This window comes from Carettochelys insculpta, chromosome 28, assembly GCF_033958435.1.
Source record: "Carettochelys insculpta isolate YL-2023 chromosome 28, ASM3395843v1, whole genome shotgun sequence".
Lineage (NCBI taxonomy): Eukaryota > Metazoa > Chordata > Testudines > Carettochelyidae > Carettochelys > Carettochelys insculpta.
This window is the reverse complement of record NC_134164.1, coordinates 6,820,651-6,835,216: the sequence shown is the minus strand read 5'-3', so window position 1 is coordinate 6,835,216 and position 14,566 is coordinate 6,820,651. Positions and strand designations below refer to the sequence as shown.

General features: G+C 53.9%; 2 protein-coding genes across 3 annotated transcripts; one reads left to right on the top strand and one right to left on the bottom strand.

Annotated features, from left to right (window-relative positions):
• Positions 1–293: 293 nt before the first annotated feature.
• On the bottom strand, positions 294–3,586 carry ARL4D (ARF like GTPase 4D). 2 transcript variants are annotated; one of them, XM_074978795.1, is made up of 2 exons: positions 3,462–3,541; positions 294–2,923 (listed from the first exon to the last, which is right to left on the bottom strand). In XM_074978795.1, exon 2 carries the CDS (start codon positions 2,881–2,883, stop codon positions 2,281–2,283), a length of 603 nt encoding a protein of 200 aa, XP_074834896.1. In that variant the 5' UTR covers positions 2,884–2,923; positions 3,462–3,541; the 3' UTR covers positions 294–2,280. The 2 variants fall into 2 exon arrangements, with proteins under 2 accessions (XP_074834896.1, XP_074834895.1); XM_074978794.1 differs by having other exon boundaries at positions 300–2,926; positions 3,462–3,586.
• An 821-nt stretch (positions 3,587–4,407) lies between these two features.
• Positions 4,408–14,441, top strand: CCDC200 (coiled-coil domain containing 200). The gene is made up of 5 exons (XM_074978707.1): positions 4,408–4,416; positions 8,314–8,718; positions 8,822–8,909; positions 10,746–10,825; positions 12,748–14,441. The coding sequence occupies exons 1-5, from the start codon at positions 4,408–4,410 to the stop codon at positions 12,772–12,774; spliced, it is 609 nt and encodes a 202-aa protein (XP_074834808.1). The 3' UTR covers positions 12,775–14,441.
• Positions 14,442–14,566: the final 125 nt, after the last annotated feature.

The window sequence follows — 14,566 nt, the reverse complement described above, 5'->3', positions numbered from 1 at the left end:
CTACTACCAAGAGAAGGGAGTGTCTGGGCTGAGGTCAGCATGCCTCCTTCCCCACTGCAGGAAGAACTACGAAACAGTCAAGTCTCAGTTCTCTGTGCGTAAAGACACTTCTTGGCTCATCCGCTGCTGCTTCTCCATGGACCGTAGGGCTTCTCCTTCTCTGTCTGCACCAAAGGGGAACGAGAACTCTCCCCATGCAGTTCACGATGTGAACCACTGTTCCCCTGCTACACAACCAGCCAACACAACAGCTGCAGATGCAGGTTATGCGGGGGGCGGGGGGGGGCAGGACGGGACTTCCACCCCAACACTGCTGACCACACTGGAGGGAGGGAACAAACTTTAATACAAAGGTATTGTCTTGTTTACTGAAAAGGGCTCCAACTAGGCGCACACACTCCCACAAACAGCTTAAGCTGAATAGCCCCTGCAGCGGTTACTATTTATTCAAGCTCACGTGGCAGCCAAGTCACAGCAGCAAATCCTGGCCAGCTGGGCATTTACCACTCTTAAAAGGGTCAGGGAAGGCACAGCCTTGTGTGCACAGCCAACAGACCTGGCCTGTGTCTGCCTCCCCCAGCTCCTGGTACAGCAACCACATTTGCCGTCACCTTTGTGGAATCAGAATCGCAGGGCATTACGCTGCAGTGGTGGTGTAGCCACATGGTCCCAGGAGACAAGAGACAAGGTGCGGCGGGGGGGAAGGAAGAGAATCTCTTTTAATGGACCAACTTCTGATGGCAAGAGAGACGCTTTTTTGAGCTACTCTGCTTCTGGGCTCTCAAAAAGTGTGTTCAGGAGCAGAGTTTGAAATTTGCCAGAGTCCAGGTTGAACCTCTCTAATACGGAACTCTCATCCGGCAACACCTGTAATCTGCCACGATTTTCATTAGCTGGATGACCACTTATCAGGGATGGGGCCAAGTTTCCCATGGTCCCATAAAGCTTGTTTCCAGCCACCAGTCCTGGCTCTCAGTGTTCTGTGCTGTTATTTAGCCCTCAATGTCTTCTAAGAGCCCAGTAAGCAGTGGAGGTATTGATAATGCTTCTAGACACTATTAACCTCTCATGGTTCGGCAAATTCTCTTATCCGGCACCAGTCAGCTCCCGAGGGAGATGGATTAGAGAGGTTCAACCTTTAGTAGGAATTGCTGCACAATTCAATTCCACCTGCTGTCTCTGATCGTGACCAGCACCTCACGCGTCACAGGAGAGGAAACCTTGCTACGCTAGCTGAGTGAAATAATTTGTCCACTCACCCTCCCCTAACCCCCCGTCATACACACTGGGGCTCATCCTGGTCTCTAGTAGCTTGGAGACAGGTTTAACCAAACGCCTATCAACCCTAGCCCTCTGCTGCATAATATGGGTCATCACCAGCAAGAACTGCATAAAAACTGCAAATGCTGGCATGTATGGGAACTGCAAAGGTTAAAAAGAAACCAGGGTTTTGCTTTGCTACTATTCGTTGGCGGAATAGCCAGAGATTGGAAAGATTTTTTTTGACCCCCTCTCCAGAGCTCACTCCCTTAGCAGGAGGATGAGGCTGTGTCCTTTTCTATTTCAAGCCCTTCTTTAGAGAAGATGGCCATGTGGAGCAGAGGCCTTGGGTTTAAATAAAGTCCTGCTTTTAATCCCCCTGTATCTTTTGTCCTGCTCCAGCTGAGAGAGAGAGCTGGAATCCTGACAAAGCACGACTGCCCACTGCGTGACAGCGAAAAGACAAAGTAAAGCCACTCCCAGCTATCCAACTTGTCTGTTTAATAACTTATGCTTCATTCCTACAAAAAAAAAAAAAAAAAAAACCCAAAAAACACAAGGTTTATATAAAAAAAATCCCCGTCATACAAAGACTCCCCTCCCCTTCCCTCTTTCAGCAATGGTGGAAATTAGCTGCCAATGGCCTAGAAAACCCACTTGCAGTGTTTTTACCTAATGTGCATTAGCCATCAGCTTGCAGCAGCCTGTCCCTACCGCTCTTTTAAAGTTAGATTTTGACACACTAGGGGCTGTGGCCCTCCCTGTGTCCTGTCAGCCCCCAAGCACAGGTCCAGTTCAGTCTTTCTAGAATACTTGGACTAAGTCCCAGAGTCGGGGGGCCCTGGGACAGGCAGATGGGTCCCCCGGAGGGCGCTGTCCTGGAACAAAGCCCTTGTCTACATGGGAGGTTTTGGGCCAGCGCTGGAGGAGCTCTGGGGACACCCAACAAGCAATGCCCTGGCAGGCAACAGGGGCTGGGGCAGGTCCAGGGGGCTGGCTGGGCAGCCTCCAGGCAGCTTTTCATCGCTTCTTCTTGCTGTGCCGCAGCATTTTCTTCCTCTTGAGGATCATTTCGTAGAGTTTCTCCAGCCCCTGCTGCAGGCCCAGCCCATCCAGCGCGCTGCAGGCCTGGGTGTAGCTGAGCGTGGAGGAGCTCAGCTCATGCAGGGCCAGCAGCTTCTCCACCTCGGAGGCCGACAGCGCCCCCGGCAGGTCCTGCTTGTTGGCCAGCACCAGCACGGGCACGCCCTGGTTCTCGGAAGTCCGGCTGATCCGGTGCAGCTCCACCCGGGCCTCCTCCATGCGCTCCCCCTCCGCCGCGTCCACCACGAAGACCAGCCCGTCCGTGCGGCGGGTGTAGGACTTCCAGAGCGGCCGCAGCTTCTCCTGCCCGCCCACGTCCCACACCTGGAAGGCGATGGCGCGGGAGCCCCCCAGCGGCACCCGGATGCGCTCCATATTGAAGCCCTTGGTGGGCGCGCTCTGCAGGAACTCCTGGAACTTGAGCCGGTAGAGCAGCGAGGTCTTGCCGGCCGCGTCCAGCCCGATCACCACCACGTGCAGCGCCTGGAAGGGCGGCAGGAAGGGCTGCGCGGGCGCGATCTCCGCCAGCTGGTTCCCCATGGGGCTGCCGGGGCCGGGCGGCGCTACAGCGCGCGGCGGGCTGCTGGGGGGGGGAGATGAGCAGGGTGAGCCGGGGGGGGGGGCGGGGGAAGGGAAGATCGGCCCCGAGGCACCCCCCCCCCCGCAGTGCCCAGCCCCGCTCGCCGGGAAGCGGAGGCCGGCCCCCGAGTCCCCCCGCCCCAGCAGGCAATGCTCCGACCGCGGGACCTCCCGCCGCAGCCCTGCTCCCCGGGAAGCACGGCTCCAGCCCCCGAGCGCCCCGCAGCACGCAGCAGTCCGACTGCGACATCCCAGCGCCCGGCCCCGCTCCCCCGGGCGGCGGGGGTCCGGCCCCCGATGGCACCCTGCCCGGCCCCGCTCCCCCGGGCGGCAGGGGTCCGGCCCCCGATGGCACCCCGGGCGGCGGGGGTCCGGCCCCCGATGGCACCCCGCCCAGCCCCGCTCCCCCGGGCGGCAGGGGTCCGGCCCCCGATGGCACCCCGCCCGGCCCCGCTCCCCCGGCCGGCAGGGGTCTGGACTCCCCCGCGGGAAGCTAGGAACTGAACCTCAGCCCTGCCGGTTCGCCCCCGCCCGTTTACCTGCCATAGGAGGCGGGCAGCCCGGGAATCGGGGCCCACTCGTCCGGCAGGGACGCGCCGCCGACACCTTCTCAGCGGCGCCGGCAGCAGCTGTAAACTCCGGCAGGCGGCGAGGGAGCTTAAGCCTCCCAGCCAGCCCCGTGACGTCAAGGCGGCAGAGCCAATCAGCGCACGCCGCTGTGCACAGCTGGCTCCAGCTGTTTGCAGCTGGACAGAGGCCGGGCGCGTAGAACCAGCCCCGGGGAAGGGGAAAGCAGCCCCCCACCCTCCACCCAGCTCGCTGCGGGCCCGGTCGGGGGAGAGCTCCCCTTTACAGGCGTCTTCCTACACGACACCCTTGCCCCGTTCGCCACCCCGCTCGCTCTCAGTGCCTCCCGCCCGCAGCTCCCCCAGCCCCAGCGCACTGGGGGAAGGGGTCACCTACCCCGGCACAGCCAGTGTTATGTGGGCAGGCCTGGGGCCTGACCAGACAAATACAAATAAGTCCGCATTTTCCCAAGGGAAGCTTTCTCCGCCAGGGGAAGGAGAGGCACAGGTCCTCTGCTGCAAACCTCACCTAGCAGAGGTACAGTGCTAGGGTGATGGACCTAACACATTTCCGAGGAGTAGCTGGTTAGTCGGTTTCAGCAAAAACAACCAGGAGTCCTGTGGAAAGGTGACTAGTGCAGGGATGGGTCGGGGGGGTGGCACTGGCCTTGTGGCCCTGCCCTGCTCTGCCCCCTCCCCATTCATTACTCATCCACGCCCCCACCTCCTCTGCCCATACGCCACCCCTGCTCCACCCCCACTTGCCTCTGCCTGTGGAAGAGCTACACCACTTCTGTTAAGTGCAGAGGCAGTCGCCCCCACCCCCCATTCCCTGCAGAGTGACATGGCACACTGATTTCAGGCTGCACCACTGCAAGGGAAAGGCGAGACTGCTCCCACACTGTCCAGAAGTGGCAGGATGCTGAGGGTGAGTGTGGAGGGGGGGCGATGCTGTGGGTGCAGGTGACCCCCTGTGCACCCCACATGTCACCTCTGGTCCTGTGGCACCTTAAAAACTAACACATGTATTTGGGCATACGCAGGGGATGGGCAGTGCTACAGGGCATGGTGGGCTGTGGGGGGGTGGAGGAAGGGCAGGCTGAGCCAGGGGGTGCAGGAGGGTTACTCCTGAGATCCCCTCCCTCTCCAGCATATGCCCAAATACATCTGTTAAGTCTTTAAGATGCCACAGGCCTCCATGGACGTTACAGAAAATCCTAAACTATTTTGCATGCAACTGGACCCCAGAGCAAAGCCTTGTTTGCACAGAGGAAGCCGATGGCTAGTAGCAGGAGCACTCTGGTTTTTTTGGGGTTTTTTTTGTTTTTTTTTTAATATCAGGGACCATCTAAGCTAAGGACTGGCTGAAGTGCAGGTGTATCTGCAGCAGAGAATGAAAGGTTCCTTTGTCACTGGTAGATGCTGCTCCTGTGACTGTTATCAGTCGATCACAAAATTAAATATGCTTCCTAGGAAGGCGGCTGCTGTTCCAGGAAGATGTATGTGCTGAGTGACAGTTGTCAATCATATCTTGTGTTACCCAGTAGGCTTTTTTCCATGCTTCAGCTCCTGCCTGCCTTCCAGGTAGTGATGCTCACCAGGCAGTCGCAGCTTATTTACAATGAGCTTGCTGACAGAGAAGCCAAAGGGTCAAAGGCATAAACTCCTGGTATCTCTGGCAGATAGTGAAATTCAATAAGTACGTCACTGGGAGCATAAGCAAAGTGCTTTGCAAGAAGAGATGCCTGCTCACTCCTCGGCTGTGTCAACAATTAGGGAGCAGCTAAAGCAGAAGGGGGATCTTGAGACCAAAGCTGTGACTTGGGGCACAGGAGATCTGGATTCAGGTCCTGATTCTGTCACAAGTGAGCTCTCTGGCAAGTCACTGAATCTCTCTGCATCTCTGAAATAGGGATGACCATATATCCCTCCTGCACTTTAAGGGTAAATTCATTAATGGGCGTGAGGGGTTTTGGTTGGATGTCACCTAGGTGGTTTTGGCAGGGTTATGGGAGTCCCACCCTGCAGATTAACATGCTGCTTGGTTCTGAATGAATCACTTGCATAGTCTGTAGGGTTTCCAAATAGTCCAGCTTTGGTTAAATAGCCCCATGCTTGAGAAGTACAAAGAGGGGAAGTGACTTGACCAAGTCTACACAGCACAGTGGTAGCAGACCTAGGAACAGAACCCAGGAGTTCTGGCTCCCAATCCCTTCTGCTCTTACCACTGGGCTCCATTCCTTCTACATGCATAACAGAAACCCTTCTTGAAACTGCTGCTAGTACTTATAGGAGTCACTCTAGATTTAGCATTAACACAACCCTGCTATTCAGGCTTATGAAGCTGCCAGTCTGCCTCACAAGTGGGTGGTTAGCTAATTTAAAGGCTATTAATAGGCAGTAGGGCTATACTTAGCGAGCCAAGCCAAACAGATGATCATTGACAGGAGTAATTTAATGGGCAGTATCTAATCCCATTGAAAGTCAGGGCTGATGATTCAGGGAACAAAGAAGTGGACCTTTCACCCCATGCCCCTTCTGTGAGTCCTGCCTGCTGTCTCATATGAAACGAGTTGTGATAAACCCAGTAAACCACTACACTTAACTCACTAATGTAATCTAGAGACAGGCAAACCTGAATAGTGGGTGGACTGCAGCAGTCTACGTCCCACTGGGGTTCCACCTGTGGGCCCCCCCAGTCTGCCCTCTTCCCTCACACACCTCTCGCACACTGGGGCACTGGAGTCCCACTCTTACCTGCTCCTCCTCCTTCCCTCCCAGCACTTTCGGAGCCCCCAGTTACCTGATTCCCAATCTACCCCTGCCCTTCCCTCTGCCTCCCAGAATTGGAATGCCGCAAACAGCTGATTTGCGACATTCCAGCTCTGGGCAGGGAGGAGGAGGAGGAGGAGCAAGGATGAATAATAGAATAGAATATATGGAGCTACACATCTCCTAGAACTGGAAGGGACTTCAGGAGGTCATTGAATCCATTCCCCTGCCCTCTTGGCAGGACCAAGCACCATCCCTTTTCTTTTTTTCCTTCCTCTATTTTGTCCCAGATCCATAAATGGCCCCCTCAAAGACTGAGCTCGCAACCCTGGGTTTAGCAGGCCACTGCTCAAACCATTGAGCTATCCCTCCCTTTCCCTATGCTGCCATGTACATCAGATGATATGTGATTCTACAAGTGCTGCGACGGAGGGAAGGAGCAAGGAAGTGCAGTGCCTGGGTGCAGAAGAGGTGTTTGGGGGTGGCAGGTAGCCAGGGTGTCTGTGGGCCACAGGTGGAGTCCCAGTGGGCGGCCCATGGGCCGCATGTTGCCCACCACTGATGTAGACAAAGCTGGCAGTCTCTGCTCAGAGGAAAGAACCGAGACTGCCCATACACAGGAATGCACTAGCTTCTGGCAGCAGTGACTTGCAAGACTAAAGGTAGTGAGGAAACCAAGGTCAGCTTCCAGGGCGGCAGGTCCATTTCCCTGATGCATACACCCCAGTCCTGAACACCCTGCTCTTTTTTGTTACCTTCATTCTCTGTTACTCTTCTCATTCATTTGTCTTATTTCTTGCAAGTGTGCTCTTTGAGGCAAGGAGTCATTTCTTATGTCTGCTTGGCCCAATGCGGCCCATCCACTACCAGGGAGGTGGGCACTACTGCAACAGAAATGTTCAATAAAATAAATAATAATAAATATTATTATTATTATGAATGGGTAACAAACATCTTCCTAAAGAAATCCTCTTCAGTGAACTGTCGCAGGTTGAGAACAAGAAGATGACCAAGGCTAAGATTCAAGGATACATGCAAAAACGCCATGAAAAAGTTCAACATCGATCCAAAATCCTGGGAATCTACAGCATCAGACTGAAATACCTGGCGATGATTGCTCTGACAGGGCACATCATCCTTCGATAGTATATATCCAAGCCATGCAAAAGAACTCCATCTTAGAAGGAAAAACTCTCAGACTTCAGAATTCAGAAATAGACTGACGTGCTTATTGCAATCGACCGTCCAAATCCAGTATTGGACATATAAGCCACAGGAGAAGCTGTAAACTCCAACACTGCCCGTAGATCTTCACTGCCACTGCTAACCACCATCTCTTGAGGGGCCATAGTATAGTACAGTAGTAGTAATAAAAATAGTAATCAGTTTTTCAGTGGCATGTTTCACCCCTGTCATTTAATAACTTGGCTGCACCTAGGAAAACAGCAGCTCTTTGTAACGCCCATTCCAGTGTTCCCTGTAAGCTGAGCACTTGGGGAGCCACCCAGAAGAGAGTCAGGGGCTGCCCAGCTGATTAACAGGGTGTCCACAGCATGCCTGTCTACTGGTGGTGCACATCCCTCAGTGCACATTTATTCCACACCTGGATGGAAAAAATGAAAGGGAGCATTGCCCAGTGTCCACGCTTGGCATAATTTGCAGGAAGCTAGATGCTGAAAGGAAGGCAGAATTTCCAGCCCCGTTGTGAAGGGGAAGCCCTTCTTGGAAAGCCCTGGATCCTCCTGGAGAGAGGGAGGCCAGGCCAAGCAGAAGCAGGTGTTTGCAGCGCCTAATGAGACTGCCACGTGAAATCAGGCTGAATATGTGCGAGCAGCCTGTGAGGCGAAGGTGATCTATGCTGGCACACACCTGCCGCCGACATTGCCCCTTCACGGCGCTGTAATCGCAGCAAAGCCCTGGACCGACGGGGGACCCCGCAAGCCTGAAACCTGAGCAGCCAGGGCAGCGCTCCCGCCCGGGAGTGGATGGGGGCTGAGCGGTCCGAGCCCCGCGGGCGTTATTGCCGAGTGGGCGCTGCAGCACCGGTGCGCAGATCGGGCTTGGGGAGAAAGGCGGCGCGGGCCGGGGCAGCCCCCCGGGGCGCACGTGGCTTCCCGGAGCCCGCGGCGCCACGTGGCCCTCTCGAGGTCCCGGGGATTCCTCCGCCGCCCCCCGACGGCCGGGCGGCAGCGCCCTCTGGCGGGGAGCTCCAGCTGCAGGGGCCGGGCCGGAGGAGGTGCCCGGCTCCCGGGGAGGAGCCCGAGGCTGGCCCCGCGCCTCCCCGGCCCCGGTTGCCTGGCAGCATTGTGAGGCCCGCCTCCAGCGGCTGCGGCTGCGGCTGCTCCGGGCAGAGCCGCCCCGGCCCCGCGCCCCCGGCCCCATGTCCGCCTACCACTGGGAGGCCCGGCGCAGGCAGCTGGCGCTGGAGCGCAGGAGGCGGCAGGAGCTCCTCCAGCAGGTGCGAGTGGGGCAGGGGGGCCAGGGGTCGGGAGCGGGGCGAGGCGGGCGAGCGGGGCCCTCCCAGGCGGCTGCTCACTTAAGGGACGTTCATTCCCCTGCAGAAGGCGGAGGAAGCCTCCCAGAAGGTGCCCGAGCAGCGGCCTGGAATCAGCACCCCCGGTCTGCAGCCCGCCAGGGCCCCCCCGCCAGGTGAGGGGTAGCTGGGTGTGTTCTTCCCAGGGGCCACGTGGCAGGGGTCAGAACCTGAACTGAGCCCGAGGCTCTGCCCCGTATCTGCCGTCACCTGGCAAATCTTAGCCTGCAGGGGTGCTGAGCTGCTGGCTCCAGCTGGAGCTGAGGATGGTCAGCACCTCTGAAAAAAATCAGGCCTTTTTCTCCCCCCCCCCCCCCCCCCGTAGCACTGGGGGCAAAGCCTTTGCTGCGCAGATAACCGAATGGCACCATCCTTGCCCTTCACAGCACTGGGGAAAACACCTGTAGGGAAAGAAGAGGCTGGTGAATAATGGATGAGGGAGCTAGTAACTGAAACAGGGTGTAGGATTTACAGGAGAATTGAATCGATGATTGAAGTGCAGAAGAGCACTGCTAGGACTGTGTTCCTAGTAGCTAGTGCAAAGGGACTGCGGCTCAGAGGCACCCGGATTCTGCTACTGAGACTGAAGAATTAATGAAATTGAATTCGTTGGTGTTTGTAATGCACCTTGAAATTCAAACCAGGCTCAGAGTGGAGGAGGTGGCTTTACTTTAGTGCCACCCAAGGTACTGAAACACCACAGCCACAAATAGCTGAGGGAGAAGAGCGCCACTTGCAAAAAGAGAGAATTTGCCGGATGCCGGGGGGTTAAGAGGGTCTCGCACATGAACAACACTGCCACTGCTTACTGGGCTCTTAGGAGACATTTAGGGGTAAATTACAGAGAAATGACGGCACAGGACACTGAGAGCCGGGACTGGTGGCTGTAAACAAACTTTACGGCACCGTGGGAAACTTGGTCACATCCACAGATGGTCATCCAGCTAACTTAAAATCATGCTGGATTATGGATGTTGCCAGAGGACAGAGTTCCAGATTAGAGGTTCAACTTGTAGCAGTTTTTTGTCATACAGCATTATAGCAAATGCTCTAAATTCGAAGTCAGTCTTTAACTTTTAGCTTTCCTCCCCACCCCATCCCCCTGCTATATAAACCCTGGATTCTGTTTTTCATCTTTACTTCCACCTAATGACGTGGGTTCTACCCACAAAAGCTCATGACTAATGAATTTGTTAGTCTCTAAGGTGCTTGTTATTTATAAATTTGAGGGTAATCCTAAACTTGAACGCACATTTCACTGGGCCGGTTTTTCATTTGATCTTCTTACCTCTTGTTGTGGTTTTATGGCAGTATAGCAGCACAAAGGTGTGTCAAGTCATTCTCGTGAATCTGCCTTTATCCCAGAGGTGCGCTAAGGCTATGGCTAAACGACGCCCCGCCCAGCGCCGCTGCTGGCAGAGCTATGCAAAATGAGCTTCTCAGGATTGCAAATAGCGTTCCATTTGCATACTCCCAAAGCTCATTACCATAGCCCTGCAAGAGTTTGGCGTCGGCAGAAGGGGTGCTGGCACTGCAGGGGCCACATGGACGTGCCACTGCCAGCTAACCCTCCCTCTGTCGCCAGTCCTTTATGCTTTAAACAGACTCAAAGGGACTGGTGACAGAGTGGGGTTTAGCCAGCAGAGACATCCACATGGCCTCTGCAGTGCCAGCACCTCCATCCACCGATGCCGAACTCTTGTGGGACTATGGTAATGAGCTGTGGGAGTGTGCAAATAGGACACCATTTGCAATCACAAGAAGCTCATTTTGCGTAGCTGTGCCTGGAGTGCTGCTGGGCAGAGTGCCATGTAGACCCAGCCAAAGGGTTGTATACTCTGCATAGCTTTGCAGTCACTCAGGGCAAAGGCATTTAGTAAAACAAATTAACAGTTTGGGAGATTTTCTGCCCAGGCAACTGTATTTGGTTAGTAACTTGTGATTTATTTCAGAAGCCGCCAGCTGCTGCCAGTGCTGCCCATGCAAGTGTCATTATGTGATAAGCAGCGCAAAACTGCCACATCGGTTCTCGGTGAGTTGATGGGGAAGAGGTGACAATGTTGGTGAGAGCAAGAAACGTTTGCTTCCTTATGTAAAGGGTGTGATCCTTGTGCATAAGAAGACTGAGTTTCTCTGCCAGGCAATTCCCTATGACTTTGTCTGCACTTGCAGGGTTTTTGCACCGTCAGTTTCACCAGCGATAGCGAACTGGTGAATGAAAAGCACTGGCTTCTGGTCTCACTCACAGCCACAGGCCACAACGGTCACAGTTGCAGCACTTCCGTTGCCCATGAGAGCAGCGATCCCCCAGGCCAGCACCTCTCCACTTTGATGATAGGTTGTGCGGGAGGGGAGGGTGATCACAGAGCATCCTGGGATAATTCACACACCTAGGGGATGCTTCACTGTCCCCTGTAATGGCACCTAGAGCACTTACATAGAAAGAATGTCTCCTCTAGAGCTTTAGCTGAGATGCAGGTGGCTTTTAGCTGAAATTCTAGAGGCTCAGGCACTAAGCTCTTGAGGGCCCAGGTTTGTCTCTACCTGTTGGCAGTTACTCCTGCACATCCCCCTCTCCCCAAACAGGGATCAGCTCCAGTAGCTCAGCATTGCTGCTAGCAGGGGATCCTTTGCGCTGTGGAGCAAATCAACAAAGCAGTCCTGGAGCACTTTAAGGACAGACCCATGAAAGGGCATCACCTAATAAATTATTTTGTTAGTCTTTAAACTGCTGCAGGACTGCTTTTTTGTGTTGTGAAGATGCAGACGAACACGGCTACCTCTGTGTCTGTGGAGCAGGTATTGTCACCTGGCCAGATAACTGACCACTTGCCAAGAAAACAGGAAGAGATATTTAAAAGTTCCCAGGGCTTCACAGGAGAAGGGGCAGACATCTGTTTACCAGGCCTCAGCCCCTGGCCAGAGCACTCGTATAAATGCTGTGTAAACAGGAAGAACCTGTCTTCAGTTGCCTGGCATCACCCATAAGAGCTGTGTGCTGGTGGTGGAGGTTTTCCTTTTGAGGTGAAACTTCTGAATTTCACCACAAAAAGATCCTTGTCAAGTGGAGATGCTCCCCACTTTTCTTCTGCAAAAAAAAATGGACTTTTTGTGCTTTCACTGGCAAGTGTGGACACGCCCCAAAACGTGTCAGAGCTTTCATCTTTTGTTTGCCACTCACAGCCTTCTCAATGAACCTCTTCCACAGCAAAAAACGCTTAACGATACAGGTATAGCTAAGGCAGCAAAATGTTCCTAGTGTGAATGCAGTTACACAAGGGCTTACAGCCACCTAACGCGGAGTTTTACTGATAGTTATCGCAGCAAGAGAGGCACCTGAGTTATTTCTGGAGGTAAATTCCAATCAGTTCTGCATAAAACATTTCTTGCCAATAGTGGATTATCAGAGGCCATGTGTGGGGACACAGGTGCCACCCAGAGTCCCCTTCCCCCACACTCACCATCAGCGTTATACCACTGGTGTGGACTTGCACGGCCTGAGCATGCTGCTCTTGGACCACTCTGGGGCGGGAAGGAACCTGCTCCCACACCCACTGGCAGGGGTGGGGCACTTCCATGGGAAGAGGTGGATAGGGGTGGAGTATGGGGGGAGAGAGAGCAGAATAGGGCAGAGTGGGGAGGGGGCATAGGTAGAGCACAGATGGGGCAGGGCACATGGCCAGTGCTGCCCCCCCAAGCCCCACCTGGACTCCCTGCACAATCGCTTCTGGTGGATTATTATTTAACCCACCTCTGCTGCCCGCTGCCCCCCTCTGTTTGAAACTCATTTCTGAGTGTTAAGGAAATGGGTTATTTTGTTTTAAAAATCTTTCAACGCCCCCCGTGCCCCAATTATAAAGTGAGATGGCAGAAAACAGCCACCCTGTGCACCGTTCCATCCTACACAAGAAACATGGAAGAACTTTTTTTTCCCCCGCCTCTTTACCCTTCCAGGCTGTGCAATACCTACAACAATGGTAACGCCGAGTAACCAGCCACACGGGAATGACTCTTCACCTACTAACACGCCTTTCAGCACCAACAAGATCCAGGCCAGGCCAGCTGAATCCAACATCTTAAGGAAGCCATCAGCATGAAGAACACAGAGGACCTGCCAGCCACTTCCCATTAGGGGCTATAACCCTTAATGTGTAATAAACTCTCCCCACCCACAGAACATTGCAAGGGCATGGTCTCTCGTAAGCACCCAAGCATACCCTGCATTGGTATGTAGGGAGGTTGCTGCAAAGTGAATAGGCTTCCAGGACAGTTGCAGCCAGCCAAGGCCTTGTAGTTTATATATGAAAACCGAGCCATGGTCTAAACTAGGAAAGAAATTCGACCTAAGATACGCAACTCCAGCTATGAGAATTTTGTAGCTGGAATCGACATATCTTATGTTGAAATTCCAGTGCATCCCCCGTGCAGGAGGTCGACAGGAAAAACTGTCGACTCCCCTTTACTCCTCCTACTCCTGATAGGAAGGGGCAAAATTGAACCCTACAGCAGCAGCAGCAGCACTCTTCAGCCTAGGCTATGTCTACACTAGGCAAAGTCCGTCGACCGTAGATACCCACTTTTAGCTACGCAGTGGCCGTAGCTAGAATCGACGTATCTATGCTCGGCTAACTTGGCTGTCTCTACCAGGGAAGGTCAACCTGAGAGTTTCTCCCAATGAGCTCCCTTACTCCTTGCATCTTGCGAGAAGTGCAGGGTCAGAGGTTGCAGCTGAGGGGTCCATTTTTCTAGTGTAGATGTAGCCTTAGTGCGGACAAAGCCCTAAGCAAAGTTCAGACAAAGAAAGTAGCATCTTTAAGAATTGATGTAGAACTTTTCAGCTAACACCTGCTAAACATTTATTTAATAGACAAAATTCTAGGGGAAGAGACAATAAATACTGTGACAATTTTAGCCCATCACTCTAAGCTACATCCAGGCAACAAGGAATCAGATTATCCTTCCCAGTCCAGGTTTTGGGGTTTTTGCCAAGGCAGCTTGGCATTTCTTGGATGTGGTTATGAGGGAAAGAAACATTTCTCCAGTCCCAGCCCCAGCGCAGCTCACGCTGTGTGAAATCCTGCAAGGGCTGCGCTGGAACTGTGCCGGTGGGGAGTTGAGTGCCCAGCAGTGATGACTTCGTTCCTGATTAGCAAAGGGCAAAGTCCTTTGGTCAGCATGCACAGGGGTACTGCTGTTTACTCTGAGCAGAGCAGGAAATCCACTCCTTTCCCATATCAGCGCATCCATCCCTCCAACAGCTGCTCGCTGAGTGACTGGGGGAGGTCTCTACCCTTCTAACTGAGCAACTGAAGCATCTTCATCCCTCCTCACCTAACTGCACTATCTTTAAATAAACCTGCATCAAAACACCCGCAACTTAAGAGTCCAAATTCTAACCCCCAGGAACATCAGGCAGGGGAGGAGGATGTTTTTGTGCCTTAGGAACAGGACTTCGAAGTCAGGAAATTTAGGTTCTGGTCCCAGCCCTGCTGTTAACTCACTGTTGGACTTCAGACAAGTCCCTTTTCTTTCACTGCCTTGTTTGTAAAGCTGAAATAGTCACCCATCCCATCCTCAGGAGCGGCACGATGAGAATGCATGGTTGTATGTGCAGCGATCAGACACTGAAGAAAGGCCTCTGAATAGGATTTGATCTCACTGTGCTTTGTTTACAGCTAGAGAGAAACGACTGCCCTGTAGGATGCCGCTACGCACAATCAGCCAATGAAAGCTACTTACTTGTCTTGAATATTGCATACAGATGTGGTTGCCT